The sequence below is a fragment of the Phoenix dactylifera genome, chromosome 14, assembly GCF_009389715.1.
Source record: "Phoenix dactylifera cultivar Barhee BC4 chromosome 14, palm_55x_up_171113_PBpolish2nd_filt_p, whole genome shotgun sequence".
Taxonomy (NCBI): domain Eukaryota; kingdom Viridiplantae; phylum Streptophyta; class Magnoliopsida; order Arecales; family Arecaceae; genus Phoenix; species Phoenix dactylifera.
The window spans coordinates 8293887-8309108 of NC_052405.1; the positions used below are offsets into that span (position 1 = coordinate 8293887).

The 15222-nt window shown below is 40.8% G+C and overlaps 1 protein-coding gene across 3 annotated transcripts in view; it reads right to left on the bottom strand.

Annotated features, from left to right (window-relative positions):
• Positions 1-3109: 3109 nt before the first annotated feature.
• Positions 3110-15222, bottom strand: part of LOC103720513 (phosphatidylinositol 4-kinase beta 1) — a 30923-nt gene continuing 18810 nt past the window's right edge. Inside the window, exons 12-17 of one of the 3 annotated variants that reach the window (XR_003388156.2) lie at positions 14338-14481; positions 14174-14227; positions 14018-14092; positions 4160-4279; positions 3734-3971; positions 3110-3633 (exon numbers count right to left, since the gene is read on the bottom strand). Coding sequence is in view for 2 of the 3 variants with exons in the window: in XM_026809772.2 (XP_026665573.2) it covers positions 3870-3971; positions 4160-4279; positions 14018-14092; positions 14174-14227; positions 14338-14481 (495 nt within the window). In the remaining variant the exon portion in view is untranslated. Of the gene's footprint in view, positions 3972-4159; positions 4280-14017; positions 14093-14173; positions 14228-14337; positions 14482-15222 lie in introns of all 3 variants that reach the window. The other 2 variants (XM_026809772.2, XM_008810246.4) reach the window with 2 other exon arrangements.

The window sequence follows — 15222 nt, forward strand, 5'->3', positions numbered from 1 at the left end:
ACAAAATAACCTAAAGATTACTATTTTCAAATTAATCACACTCAAGGCTATCTTGGGAAGTTGCAACCAAAGACGGTAGTTATTTAAAAATCAAAAGGTACAAACCGTAGGGAGATTCGAATCCAATCTTTTTGAAAAAAAAAAGTATTTTCGGAACAGCAGCATGTGGATATGGTGGATCCAATCAGGTGAACGATAGATGTGGTGTCTTTCTCCCCACTCACGTCCTTTGTTTGCATATCCCGTGGTCCCGGAGGACCTTGAGTTTTTCTCTACCTCTCATATTTCCCTTCGCTCCCTTCCAGCTCTTCCCTCGTTTCGAATCCAAAGGTTGTGATCAACTAAGATCCTTGAAGATTTTAGTCACGTCGCCATTCTTAAGTCTGCTTCCTTCTAAGGAAGAGAAGATTCTAGTCAAATCAATTAGTTTAATTGAAAGAGGGGCTTTGGAAGGAATGAGAAAAATAATATAAAAGTGCAGGTGTTGAACTCGTACGGATCCGCAACTGTTTGGCATTTTTTAATTTTTTAAAAAATAAAAATATAAAATCCGGTGCAGAAAATAATTGGTTATCATATGTGTGTGTATATATATATATATATAAAATAATTTTTATTATTTCTGAAAACTATAAGTGAAAAAATTTTATTTTTATTTAACTAAAAATTATCAGCCCGTCTAACTATATCAGTTTCTCTGACTGCATTATCAGCCCCATCTCTACTGCTTCACTTCTTATTGCTTCTTTGAGTGCTTCTTCATCTGGTATTGAGCTCTTCCTCATTCTTTGGGCCACGTCGCCAACCCCATCATCTCTCCCTCTCCATCATTGCCGACCATGCCATCAACTCTTGTTGTTAGAAAAGAAAAAAAATCAAACATATTTTCTGTTATTAGAATTTTTTAAAAAATATATTATTTTTATTTTTATTTTTTAAAAAGCCGACAACAATGCCAAAAAAAATTAATTGTTTTTTTATTTTTTTTACAGTGATCGGGTGATTCCAAGAATAAGGGAAGGATAGTCGAGAAACAAGAATATCTCCCTCGCATGGTGTGTTCTCAATCCAAAACAACAATATTATATGTCCTGCCTTTTTGGATGTATCTCTTTCTCATGGAATGGATGAAATAGGCTGGTCAATCACAGCATCCAATGACAAATTTACCTCATTCATCAACAAAACAAAAGCAGGGCAAATCCCAAGAGATAACAGTACCATCTAGGGTAAATATATATATATATATATATATATATATATATATATATATATATATATATATATATATATATATATATATATTGTAGAGCCTCGCTACCGTAGGCTGGTAAGACACACTGGAATCTTGCATCCCCTACCACAACACAATAATGAGCGGTGCAGGAAAGTTCTTACGGCGAACCGTTTGTTTTCATTCCCAAGGCTTTAGGTTCATACTCCGGCCATTGGCTCCGATCGCCGTTACTCTGGTTTGGAGGCCTTGTCTAAAATGTACCCATCAATTAGACTTTTAAGGATTCTTAATGCTCTTGACAAGGCCAGGAGAAATAAGTCGTCGAAGTTTTATTATATATATCATGGCAAATATAACTCATTGCATATTTAATTTTTAAATAATACTATTTAACAATACCTCTCAAATTTTTTTTATTTTTACATGAATATTTTCCAATATTTTTTTGACTGACAATTTAATAAACAATCATTTTAAGTATAAAACGATTTTACTGTCCTTCTGCATTAATACCAGTAAAAAATTACATAAAAATATATATCATACTCATAAAAATTGAATGTTCAATTTTTTCATGGATATTAATTAAAAAAGGTACTAGTATCAAAATGATACTCAAAACCATCATTTATTAGCATCATCAATAAAAGAGATATTTATGCTAAAACAGAATGATCTGAGGAATAAATGTAAATAGTGATATTTGGAAAGTAAATATGCAACAACCCATTGTTATCTAGGCAAGGTTATGTGCAGCTACATTCATGACAGCACAGAGACGTCAGCCCCTTCCTCTTTTTTTTCTTTTTCTTTTTTTTGTTTCCTCAGAACTAAATCATGTTCCACAAAAACTTGAAAGCCATAACTCCAAGAAGGTACGAAAAAGAAGGAAACAACATCTGTTGTGAGGCCGAGTAGAGTGAACGCAAAGTTGTTAATTCTACTAGGTAAATGTTACAAACAAAGGGAGAATGGTCAATGCTATTAAAAAGCATTCCCGAAAGCGAAAATCCTGAAAAGCACTGCCGAAAGCGAAAATCCTGACAATGAAACAAGCCCTATTAAGAAGATCCTCACAATCTCGCGTACAACTCGCGTTGCACATTAAACGAATGTTTGCGACACGGTTCCCTCATTTTTCCAGCTGAATAATTTCATTACCAGCCGAAAAGTTGAGCAAATCATGTTCCTCGTGTTTCGCTTTAAATATATTTGATATAACATTCTCAACAAAATTCTAGGATCAAGTAGCTCGTGGAGCAGGCACAACCAGAACTTTAGGAGAGCTCCCGTCGTGCAACCTGCCAAAACACGGAGGAGTAACGGCACAATTAAGCAGCGCTGCAAAAGAGTACATCAACCATAAGCACCATTCATTTACTTATTTGGGCAAGGATTTCCTTTTCATTTAATAAATGAGAAAATATGTCAGAAAAAAAAGTTATGATTTTTACCAACCGACCAACTGCGTATGAAGTCCATGATGTTGATACAGGAGATCTCAGTTTGATCCAGGCCTCACATTAGCATTTGCTTGGTGTCTAATTCAGAATGTACAAATCAACAGATCCAATAATTACACTCTGGCCTGTCCTCACCTCATAGAAGAATGCTAAATAACTGATGCGACTATCAATATACTCTAGAAGCAGATCCCCCAGTAAACCAGGAAAAGAAAATATGAAGTATGGTCAATGGCCATCTTCCAAATGACGTTGCAAGAAATTGGAAATCTCTGAAAAGGCTGACAAATGAATGGCACAACCAAATGGATGCACTAAAAATGCTTAAATACAACTGTATTTTAATGCAACAATATCATAACGAGGCAGATGATTGGAATAAGCATTATCAAGGAGAAAGATTAACGAGTAGAGATAATCTTGCCCAACATTCTGACGCTTCAACCCACACAACAAAAGGGGAAAAAATCCCCAATTCAGAATGGAACCATCATAAAGGGAACCCACTAAGGAAATGTTCCAAGGAATCATGACAATAAAGCAAAGATGTCAATGAGCGCAGACTGGAAGTAGTTGCAGCTTGTTTTTCCAAAACTCCAAGCGCTTAATTACATGTCAGCCAAGAATTGAATGTACAAATGTTTAAGTACCTCACAACCTCAAAACCGTTTTGTTCACAAATCACGGCTAAGGTCAGGGAAAACTTCTACATTTCAGCCAAGAATCAACTGGGTTCCTCAGACACATCCTCTCTTCGAGGCCCTCTTTTGGCCGGTCTACATCAAATTAACCTCTTTTATACAGTCACTGACAACTAAATCTCTTTTCTTTTGATTTTCTCATATTTGCTAACCTGTATATCTACAACAATGTGGGAACGCAGCTCTCAGTTCCAGATCATGGAAACAATGTCATCCTGCTTCCTGCTAGAATCTGCCAAAGATTAAACAATTTGATCTTCAAAATTCTTGCAGTGCAACTTTCAAGGAAGTCACCATGTGAGACCAAAGTGTCAGAGGTGCCGAGCACTAACATTAAGCCGCTTGGTCAGTGTCACAAAACCCCTTTATCAAAACCGCACTTCCTTTGGCCTAACACGCTTCCCTAGATTTGCTTTTTATGAAGGAGAAAAGCAAATCGCCAGAAGAACCTGCAAGTATGAGAGCCCCTCACAAAATCCCATTCAGTACTCGCTGGTAGTAATCATACTGCCGTGTTCTCCATGCATCTAAGCTGCTACTTATCAAGGAGAGCACCAACGAGACACATTGCTGCATGAAATCACCAGATATTGCAGTGAGGTATTTTCTGGATATTTGTTGTAACGTATCTTTCATTATCTTAATGAAGCTGGATCAGGTTTCCCTCCCTTTTCTCAAAAGAAAAAGAACGAACAAAAGAAAGAAGTTTTCTGTATATTGATATGAAAAGATAAATATGAAAAATTAGGTAAACAAACCTCTTCTGTAAGGCTCAAATGGAATCGTTTCCTCAAGTTCTGTATGGTACGAGGACCACCTTTAAAGCAGGGAAAGCCAGAGTCCTGATATAAACAGCAGATGCATATAAAGAAAGCTATCTACATTTTCATAAAAACAGTTCAGTCAAAATACAGGAAATCTCATTGGGTGTCATTTCCATATATGCAGAAATTTTAGTATCCTATAATTCTCAAATAGGAATGCAGTTAACAGATGACATGTACATGTTTTTTTGGGTTATGCAGATAAGAATTTTTGAGATTCATTGGCAAGGAGCAGGGGTCTTTGATGAATTTCATATATCAAGGATGTTGGACAAGTTGGATAACATGACCTTTGTCAGAAATCCATTTCATCTTTCTTCGATATTTTCTCATGCCACCTACTGATGCGGTACGTGTAAAAGACAATAATGGCAAAGTGCTTTGATGATTTTCCTATATGTTAAGCAAGGAGAGCAACTCCTCAAGTATTACTTCTACTTTTTTGAGTCATAGAAAATGTTGGCTATCAATCAGATATCCTTCATTTCAGTCATACACACACATTATCAAGAGCCTAAAAATGTTCAGGAAGAATTATCCGACCAAAACATTTTTATAATTTGTCTACTTGGATCAGAAAATACTAATATTTTAGTGAAGTCCTTAAAATGAGAAATGACAGTTTAAAGCATGTTATAAAGAGTAAGATCAATTTTAAAAGGTTAATAATAGAAAATTTGTCAGTGTTAATAAGCCCTACTATAAAGATATCATCTGTGTCCACAAAATGGGATATAATGATACTTACTAGTTAAGCAGTGCCATGTGATTACATCAAACATACCCAATGAAGAGCCTAATAAATTTGGAGATAGTGAAAAATTAATTAATACTATGGCATGAGTTTATCAATGATTTTCTATAGGCAAGGCTTCTAATTGCACACCCTTACAAAAACCTGTCTTGGAAGGTAAACAAAAATTCATAATGACTTGAGGAAAGATGCTATAAGAATGGCTTATACTATAACTTAATAGGTGGAGAACCTCCAGCAAATTGACATCTAAAAACTAGGCTACTTGATAAGGGTCAGAAACCATTCATCTTGAAATCTAGTTGTCAAAAGCAACTTGGGAAACACGTGTCTTGGGAAGTGGAAGCTTTGGAGCCTCAGCACGATATCTGAAGGGATTAAAAATTGCTAGGGTCAGTACAGTAATGTCCAAACAACAGCTATACCAGCAAAGTTGGCGGCAACCTAGTACATATACCTAAGACCTTTCTACATTTATTTCAATCTTGTTTGAGTGTTTTCCATTGCACCAGCATCATGAGAGTAAATGTCCAACCATCCATCTTCTTGATTTTTCATGTAGGGGCCAAACCATTTACAAGATGGGATACATATAGGTGAAAGTTTGATGGGGACATCAGAGCCCTTCATCCAGATGATCCTGAGCCCCCGGATTGAGCCAGACTCGTTTATTTGCATATTTATTTTATTATTTTATTTTTGGGCTTATTTGCATTCTAGGATTTATTTGTGGTTTATTTTATTTCTGGGCTTATTTGCATTTTAGGGCTTATTTGTGTTATTTGTGGGTTCATTAGGATTTATTTCTGTGTAAGGGGGGTTTATGCAAGTTGTGTATTTGGGCCCTATATATAGGGAACTATTTTCATGATTAGGGTTTAATGAATGATTAAGAATTTCTTTTCCCTACGTTCTTTCTTCTCTTCTTCTCCTCTCCTTCTCTATTCTTCCTGCGTCTCTACAACCTATTCTTCCTTCTCCTTCTCTTGTTCTTCCTTCTTCTCCTCTTCCCCCGCACTGGTGCTACATCAACTTGGTATCAGAGCTGTCGGTTTTGCTTCTATTGCCAAAGCCGCGATCCATCAACAGTTTTTTTTTCTTTCCCTCGGTTACCATCAACAACAAGAACAGGCCTCTTTCCCTCTGTCAGTCTGTTCAAAAAAAAAAAAAAAAAAAGGGGTCATTGCCGAGTCTGTGAAGACCCAGATCGACAGCCACCCGCATCCAAACCTTCCTCTCTCTCGGTCTGTGTTTTCACCAGAGCAAAAAAAAAAAAAAAAAAAAAAACCTTCTGTTTTTCCCTTTCTTCTTTCACGGTTCCCACACAGAAGCCCTGCGCCGGATCCTCCCGCCAGCAGTCGTCGCCACCGCCTCCACCACCTCACCCGCGCCCACCGCCGCCACCAGTCGCCGCCAGCAGAGCCGAGCCACCTTCGGACGTTCTCGCCGCCGCCGCTGCCCAGTGAAGGTCCGAGCCCGCCGTCGGAGGAGCCATATCCCCACGGAAACGTCGCCGCCCGGGTTCCCGTGCCTGTTGACGCCGCCCGTGGCCGCCGTCTGTCGCCAAAAGTCCGCAGCCGCCACCAGCCGGAGCTCGTGACCGGCCGCCGCCCGTGATTGCCGCCCCGCCTCGCGATCGCCGCCGCCGAGATCGGCGTATCCTCCCGAACCCATCGGGAGGTTGAAGAAAGGTTTAACGGGTAAGGCCTAAACCCGTTAAGCCGAATCCGGTAGCCCCAAAACAAAAAAAAAAAAAAAAAAAAAAAAAACGCACGTGATTTCACGTGACAAACCCGTAACGGGTATAGGGTCGGGTCAAACCCGATAATCCGGATCCTAACGGATCCGAGTTAAAAAAAAAAAAAGAGAAGAAAAAAAAAAAAGAGAAAAAAAAAAAAAGAAGAAGAAGAGAGAGAGAAGCACCTGTTCATCTTCTCCCTTTCCGCCGCCACGATCCGCCCCTCTTCTCCACCGTCGCTTCTCCGCCACCGCCTACGCCGCCGCCACTTCGCCGTCGCCACCTCCGTGCCGCTCAGTCTCCTCATCGTCGAAGCTGCCGCACCTCCCTGCCGGAGTTCGAGCCATCGCCGCCGCTCTCGCGGCCTCCATCACCGCCGCCGCTGCTGCTCTACCGCACCGCCTCCTCTTTCTCCGTCGGCCGCCGGTCCCAATCTCCCCATTATTTTCCCCCCTCCTCTCAGCCGTAACTCACCCGAGACACCCTTCCTTCACTCCACAGGCCACTACCATCGAAAACCCTCCCCTCTGTCACACGACACGCCCAGGACCCCAACCCATTTCACCCGCCCACTCCCGTATTTGCACTCACCCGAGCCCCATCAAACCTCAACCCACCTGCGGCCCAGCTAACTCATCAGGCCCAAGCCATGCCCCTGAGGCCCATCATCAGACCCATCGAAGTTCTTTGATTAGGCCCCCAAGTTGCTGATATCAGGTCCACCAAGTTGCTGTGATTCGACTAGATTCGTGCCATCTGACGAGCCGACTCGCCGCACACCGATCGTCGCCCCAGTCCACGAGCACACGATTCTGGTCGACTACTTCACGACAGGTGATAGGTTTCCACTTTTTCTTGGACTTGTTCATTTAATTATGTTCTAGTTCTCTTGCATGATAGCCATATACTTGAAAATTTATATTGTTGTCAAAATTCAGAACATAGAACCCCTACTTTCAAACCCATCCTATTTGCCTTGTTAAAATCTAAATATTAAATTAGCACACCCTAACAACTGGATGCTTCTCAACATTCTTCGATCATATTGATTTAGGATCAGAACAACTGTACTACTTGATTGCAATCTAACTTCTTAAATTGAATAATCTTAATCCTTAATTCTGAATAACCGAAGTAAAAATCAGCAACATTTAAATTTGAAGTTATTATTGTGAAGACTTGCTGATTTCTGAAATCATAATAGATTGCATTAGTAGGTTGTCCTGCATCAAATTTGGTCCTACATTATAGTTATTAAGGTTTCATTAGTGACACTGCATTTCACATCATCACCCAGTGTCATCATTGCATGCCAACCTGTAGTGATATGGAGTACTATCTCAGTCAACCTAAAACCCCTGTAGCTACCATGGATTCCGACATTTTGAAGTCTGTCTTAGAACAGATCGTTGCCATACGGGCTGGATACAAAGAATTCAGACAAGAGATCCGTGAGCTCGTGCAACATTCTAGGACCCCTAAATCGCCAACCCCTGTTACAGCCCAACCTAAAATCGGTTTGGTCGCACCACCTGTAGTCCTTCCCTACTCTCCTAGGCACCAAACCCAATACTCTAGGTGTCAACAATTCGGCTATATAGCGCCCCAATGTTCCACTAAGACCTACCCGATTACTGAACCAGAAGTTAGGAACCAAGAGGCCGAATATGTCGAAGAAGTCTATGAACCAAATATAGAAGACTATGAAGAAGACTTTGAAGACGAACCTACAGAATTAGACTTTGTCCAAAATGATTCCCAAAGGGAGACTAGTGATCTAAGTACAACCAAGCCACTTCACATCACAACTGTGGAAGAGGTAGTGACAGATATTGAGAGCCAATCATCTGAATTGGCACTTGTAGCTAAAGTTACCCATGCGGAGTCCAACCTTGAACATTCCCCGGTAGTAGTTTCCCTTCTAGAGGAGTTTCCTGATGCACTCCCTGATGATCTTCCGGATGCACTTTCTCCAATGCATGATATCCAACGCGCAATCGATCTAGTTCCCGGAGCATCTCTGCCCAACCTTCTACATCATAGGCTCAGACCGAATGCATATGCTAGGACCTGGAATTTAATGTTACCGACAGTTGAGTTTGCATGTAATAGTTCGGTTAACAAGTCCATAGGTATGAGTCCATTCGAAGTAGTGCATGATTACAAACTTAGGCAACCCATAGACCTGTTTTTCATGTCTCATCAGTATAGAGTCTTTGAGTCTGCACAATCAATTGTATCACATCCACATTCATTGCATCGAGAAATCAGCAATTGTAGTCACTTTAATAACTTAAAATATAAATCCTTTGCTGATTTACACAGACGTTATAATGAGTTAAGTGAAAGAGATTACATCATGATAAGAATTAGGTTTGCACGACTTTCTTCGGAAACGTTTAAGAAATTGCAAATTTGTAGTGCAGAACAGTTCAAAATCTTAAAGAAAACCAGTTCGAATGCATATGTTGTGGATCTTCCTGATGACTATGGGATTAGTGCGACATTTAATATTGAAGATTTAGTCCCATACAAAAAGATAATATTCCTGCCTTCTGACCCCTTTATTGCTATACCTGCCCATGTTGGACACCCTGCCCTATTACCTGCTGTTGAGCCACCACCTCCCAAATTTCATGCACGCAGAGAACAAATAGAACATATATTGGATGAGCAGGTTATTTCAAGCAGGAACGATGGTTACCAACGTTACCTTGTTCGGTGGAAAGGTCGACCAAAGTCTGATGTGACGTGGATTTCCAAAGCACAGTTGCAGCGCATTGACCCCGATCTTCTGGAGCAGTACGACAGCCGGCCAGACCTGTACTCGACGGGGTCGAGTTTTTCTCACCCGGGAGGAGTTGATGGGGACATCAGAGCCCTTCATCCAGATGATCCTGAGCCCCCGGATTGAGCCAGACTCGTTTATTTGCATATTTATTTTATTATTTTATTTTTGGGCTTATTTGCATTCTAGGGTTTATTTGTGGTTTATTTTATTTCTGGGCTTATTTGCATTTTAGGGCTTATTTGTGTTATTTGTGGGTTCATTAGGATTTATTTCTGTGTAAGGGGGGTTTATGCAAGTTGTGTATTTGGGCCCTATATATATGGAACTATTTTCATAATTAGGGTTTAATGAATGATTAAGAATTTCTTTTCCCTACGTTCTTTCTTCTCTTCTTCTCCTCTCCTTCTCTATTCTTCCTGCGTCTCTACAACCTATTCTTCCTTCTCCTTCTCTTGTTCTTCCTTCTTCTCCTCTTCCCCCGCACTGGTGCTACATCAAAGTTACAACTTCTCCCTCTATTCCAAGTAGGGGTGGCAAAATATGACCTGACCCGCCAACCCGACCCGTGTTCGACCCGCCATAAACAGGTTTGGATTTGGCCTAAACATATTCGGATCGTAAACAGGTTGACCCGTTTAACCTGTTTATTAATTGGGTCGGATACGGGTTTTAGATATCGGACCCGTTTAACCTGTTTAATATATATATATGGGTCGGATTCAGAGTTATGGCTACGGAATATGGGCCTATGGCTACAGTGGAGTAAAAGCTACATGTGGCTACTAATTATGGCTATGGCTACCTAATGCCGCCGGCACGGCGAATCGCGTCAGAGATAAATGCCAAGTTATATAGTTTAAAAGGGTTGCGTCGAGTTATATAGTTTAAAAGGGTGGGTGAGAGTAGGTCATAAATAAACGCAACCCATAGTGTAGTACCATCTTCTCCTGCCATGCTTTCTCGATAAGACACTGCCATGCTCTCTCACTGGGTTTTTTTTAAGCTCTCCACTGGCAGCCTATATTCAACCAAAAAAAAAAACAGGCAGCCTATGGGAGGTTAATGTGACTGAAACGTAAGCCCCTGCAGCCTGCAGGCCTACGACTGGTTCCTCCCGCGCCACCCATCTCGTCGCCTCGCATCACTCACCTACCACGCCTTGTTGCATGTTGAGCTTAGCCTGCTGCCCGCCGCTCGCAATCAATCCAACTCGCCCTTCCACGCGCAAGACACCGTATCCGGGGCTGACCAAGAAGACGAGCACCTCCGCATGGTAGAGCACTGTTGCGGGCAGTGGTGTGAGCTGCGACTGCGACGATTTGGACCACATCAACACAGCCTCCCTCAACCTTTTCGCCGGCCTTTTCTACACCCGTTTCCAATCGCCGGCCGTCCTCGTCCACCCCATCCACGCGCACCGCCTCCCCCCGTCCTCCTCCGCCACCCTCGTCCGCGTCCCCCCTCCCTCGCCGCCGACCTCTACGCCCGCCTCCTACCCCCCTCCTCCGCCAAGTTCCTCCCCTCCCTCCTCTCCCACCCCTTTACCCTCGGCTCCTTCCTCACCCTCCCTTCTTCTTCCTCCTCCTTCTTTCTACTCTCTCTCCCACGCGCTTCTCGAATACTTTGCTTTGCTTTCCCTCTAGGACTGCACCAGGGTCTTCCGCCTCCGCGTCGCCGGCGCCCCCGCCGCCGCGCGCTGCCCTCGCCCTCCTCCGCTCCCTTGACAAAAGGGTTCCCTGGATGTGACTCCCCTCCATGCGCGACTTCTTCCGTTCGGCGTCTACGGTCTACTTCATGTACGGGCTAAACGGGTTAAACGAGTCGGGTCGGATTACCTGTTTTATAAACGGGTCAAGATCAGGTTGTAATTCCTGACCTGTTTAATAAACAGGTCGGGTTCAGATTTATGATTTTTTGACCCGACTTGTATCTGACCCGACCTGTTTATGTCCGACCCGACCCGATTGCCACCCCTAATTCCAAGTGCATAACACATGAAAGATGAGTCACAATTGGTCATCTGTTTGTGATTAAAATAGTTCCTACACAGCTCTCATGTCTACCAGACATAAGCAGTACCTAAAATTGGAGCAATTGATCTAGAAGATCAGCCTCAAAGGCTTAAGATATGTGGAAAGGGTATAATATATCCCTTCCAGAGACCAAGTGCAAGTTACTTCGCAACAAAAAAATGCCGTGGCAGATATTGTATGTCACATGAGTTCTTGTTTCAGTTTGTTGTACTAGAATCAAACACATTTACACCAATGTTATCCCTGTTTCCTTTGGAATCTCCACCAAATGAAAATCATAAAATCTATCACTGAGCAGGGCTACAATTTGCAAACAAGCAAGGCAAATCTAATCAGTCCCTTAAGCACAGCCTCATATTATATGTTTTGGCACTTGTGTTTGCATGCCTGGGCAGACTCTATGCATGTAAATTGTGACACTTGTGTTTGTCACGCCAACTGCATTGGATTGCTTGCTAGGCAAGATCAGACATGCATAAATCTCAGGCAACGAGATGCTATGATTACTTATAACTACCTTTTATGAGACGGAAACGATGTTACAGACATCATAATTAGATGTGACGTTTGAATTTTGAAGCTACGGAAGGATGTCTAGTGGTTTATTTTTGCTGACTTCTGTTTAAGAACATGATAATGCTTTTGCTTTAAAACAACTATGATTTTTGAAGTTGATACTTGAATAACTAATGTTAAGACGCTTGCATTGTTTCCATATATATATAGACAGTATTTATTTCTAATATATTTATTGAACTTTTTTTAAATTAGCAGCTTTCATTCTCCAAATGAGTGCCTTTTTGGCGCTCAATGCCTCAGGCGATATAGGGGTCCTATTGCCTCAAGGATGCTTTTTGCTTTCGACAACTTTGTTTCCAGCAAAATCTTGACCTCTAGAAAAAAAGACTCCTTGCTACAAGCCCAAGAGGGAAAATAAATCATGAGCATTGAGCAACTGGGTAGAAGACATAGGGCTTTCTTGGTTTGGGGAGTCAGAAGAACTAGAAAGATAGGAGGGTTGAGGAAGCCACCAGAGGAACCAAATGCCACCCAACTAGAAGTTAAAAAGCATCATTTCTGGCGGCTCTGGTGGCTATCAATCTTTGAACAACTAAATGGCCAATGGCATCTCAGAGAGAAGGAGAACAAGAGATTGGAGTTGAATCCATAAAGACTAGCAGGCTAAGGTCAATGAAATATCAACTGGTCAGCAGGTCTTCCCAACTTATTTGAAGGAATGCACGGAACAGAGGGTTTTTTGGAAATATGGTTTGGGCGTGAGGTAGCAGATTGCGGGTGAGTGTTGCTGCATAAGATGGTGGGCAAATATAAAAGGGCTCAAAGACTGGCTGGCAATTAGTAATTAGAAAGTTGGAGGTGAGATGAGTCAAATATAGGTCATCAAAGAGAAAAGGGAGCGAGAGAGAGAGAGAGAGAGAGAGAGAGAGAGAGAGAGAGAGAGAGGAGTTCGGTAGGCTTCTTGATGAGATAGGTTTATGTACAACTTTGAATTGGACAAGTTGGGTTGGAGAAGGAAGAAGGAGAGCAAGTTTTAGTTAATTTCTTTATACGTGTCTGTTACTTATACAAAACGTGGGCAAATGCCATTGTACAAAGGATTACCAGAGTAAGATTGGCCGCCTAGGCATTGATATCCAAAAATGGGATAAGATAGGACAAAATTAAAGAAAATGTTCCATTTATTTACTAGGTTAATTTATTCTTGCGAAAGTACAGGGGTTCACCTCATATCCCCAAAAAATCAAGAGGTCACAAAAAAATCCCATGTTTTGTTTCTTTTTTTTACAGGGGGTCAGGCACACGGGTTTATATTTCTATGCTCTCAGAACCACATACTTTGAAACATGAGGATAAACCAATGCTACCGATATTTCATATCAAACACCAATACAGTTAGTTCATATATCATGATGAAGCCAATGCCATACCCATGAGGTTATACAAATGCTTATAGATGGGAAAAATTAAATTACAAAGAACTATACTTAGAAAGAACAAGGTAATTTACTTACAATGGCAAAAAAATAGCCTCGCATTTAAACTAGGGTTTTCGTATGTCTAAATAATTTTGATTTGCTAAACCAAGGATTCAAATACTAGTGAATACCAAGCCATACTAGCTTGTACTAGTAAGATATTGGTATCGATAATTGTACTCTCTTCAGTCTCTTGTACAGGCACCCTACCAACATATGCAGTGCCTAGTTTTTGCTGTACCAGCACATACAGGCATATTGCATGTCAGTATAGTATCATGTCATTTATGTAAGGTTGGTAAGAGTATTGGTACTGGTACTTCAAATCTTGGGTTAAACAAATATATTCTTGATTGCGAACAAATCTCTTTGCCGGTAAATTACAATTATAGAGAGAACAACATGCAGTAAAAGAGATGGATATCTTGAAAATTCAAATGCAAGTTAAAAGTGATGCCTCCATAGAAACCTTGTATTACCTGTAGCATTTCAACAAGAAGTATGATGCGCTCCGCATGCTTGCGGCATGTAAGAAAACCTTGGATGCATAACAACTGTACAAACCAAATTAAAAACAGAATATATCCGAAGTTGCATTAGTGATTACAACAAAAAAGTCAAGGTCAATCACACACCTTGAAGTAGTCAAAGAATTCGCTAGGAGTTCCTTCTGCATCAGAATCCATCACCTAGCAAACAAGCATGCCATGAGATGTCAAGGAAAAGAAAGACGACAACCATTAGACAAGACAATTGTTATTAAATACAATTCTAAAAATAAATGCTGCAAATATCTGACCTCAAGAAGCTCTCTGGTCAACTTAAATGGTGCACTCTCAAAATTTACACCCCCAGGAGAATTAGATAGCATGAAACCAAAATCTATATGAATGATATGACCTTCTTCGTCTATTAAAAGATTGCCATTGTGCCGATCCTTAATCTATACAACCACAAAAATATGCTTTAATTACTGAACTACGTGCCAATGCAAGAATAGCAACTACAGAATGGTGATAGTAAAGCACTGAGAACTGATCCACAAAGGAGTACAAGTAAATCAATCGCTGCAAAAGATAATATCTTCAATGGTGGCAAAGGAAGTAATGTCTTCTTTGCATGCATTCTTATTTTATAAAATATGCAAGTAATATATTAAGAATGATGCTTTTTTTAATATGCATTCAAAATTACAAAGAAGTTCTACTCATCAATTATGAAAGAACTATTAAAGCACCAAGCAGAACGAAATATTATCTTAACCAAAATCAAAAACAAAGGCCATTACACAGTTATGGTCCGGAAAATCCGGGGTCCTGGCAGGCACGAACTGGGGACAGACATAACCTTTGGCTTTTTTTCGCATAAAAATTTTTTCAGGACTTGAATCCATACCATTGCGTCTGCCATCCCAAGCCTTTTACCACTGCACCAAGCAATGGCCCCTTCATAACCAAAAACGTAATTGAAGAAAATAAATATGAAGCTTATAGAGGACAAGTCATGCATACAATTATAGGGGGTTAATGGTATCCAGTTGCAGAACACCAACACCCACTTTAGTAGAGCTAATGATGTTTATTTCAAACACATTAATTATCCCAAAACCATCATTATCGACAATTAACACTGTAGGAATGCATGAAGTCAATACAAACTCAAGAGAAAAGCAACACTATTTATA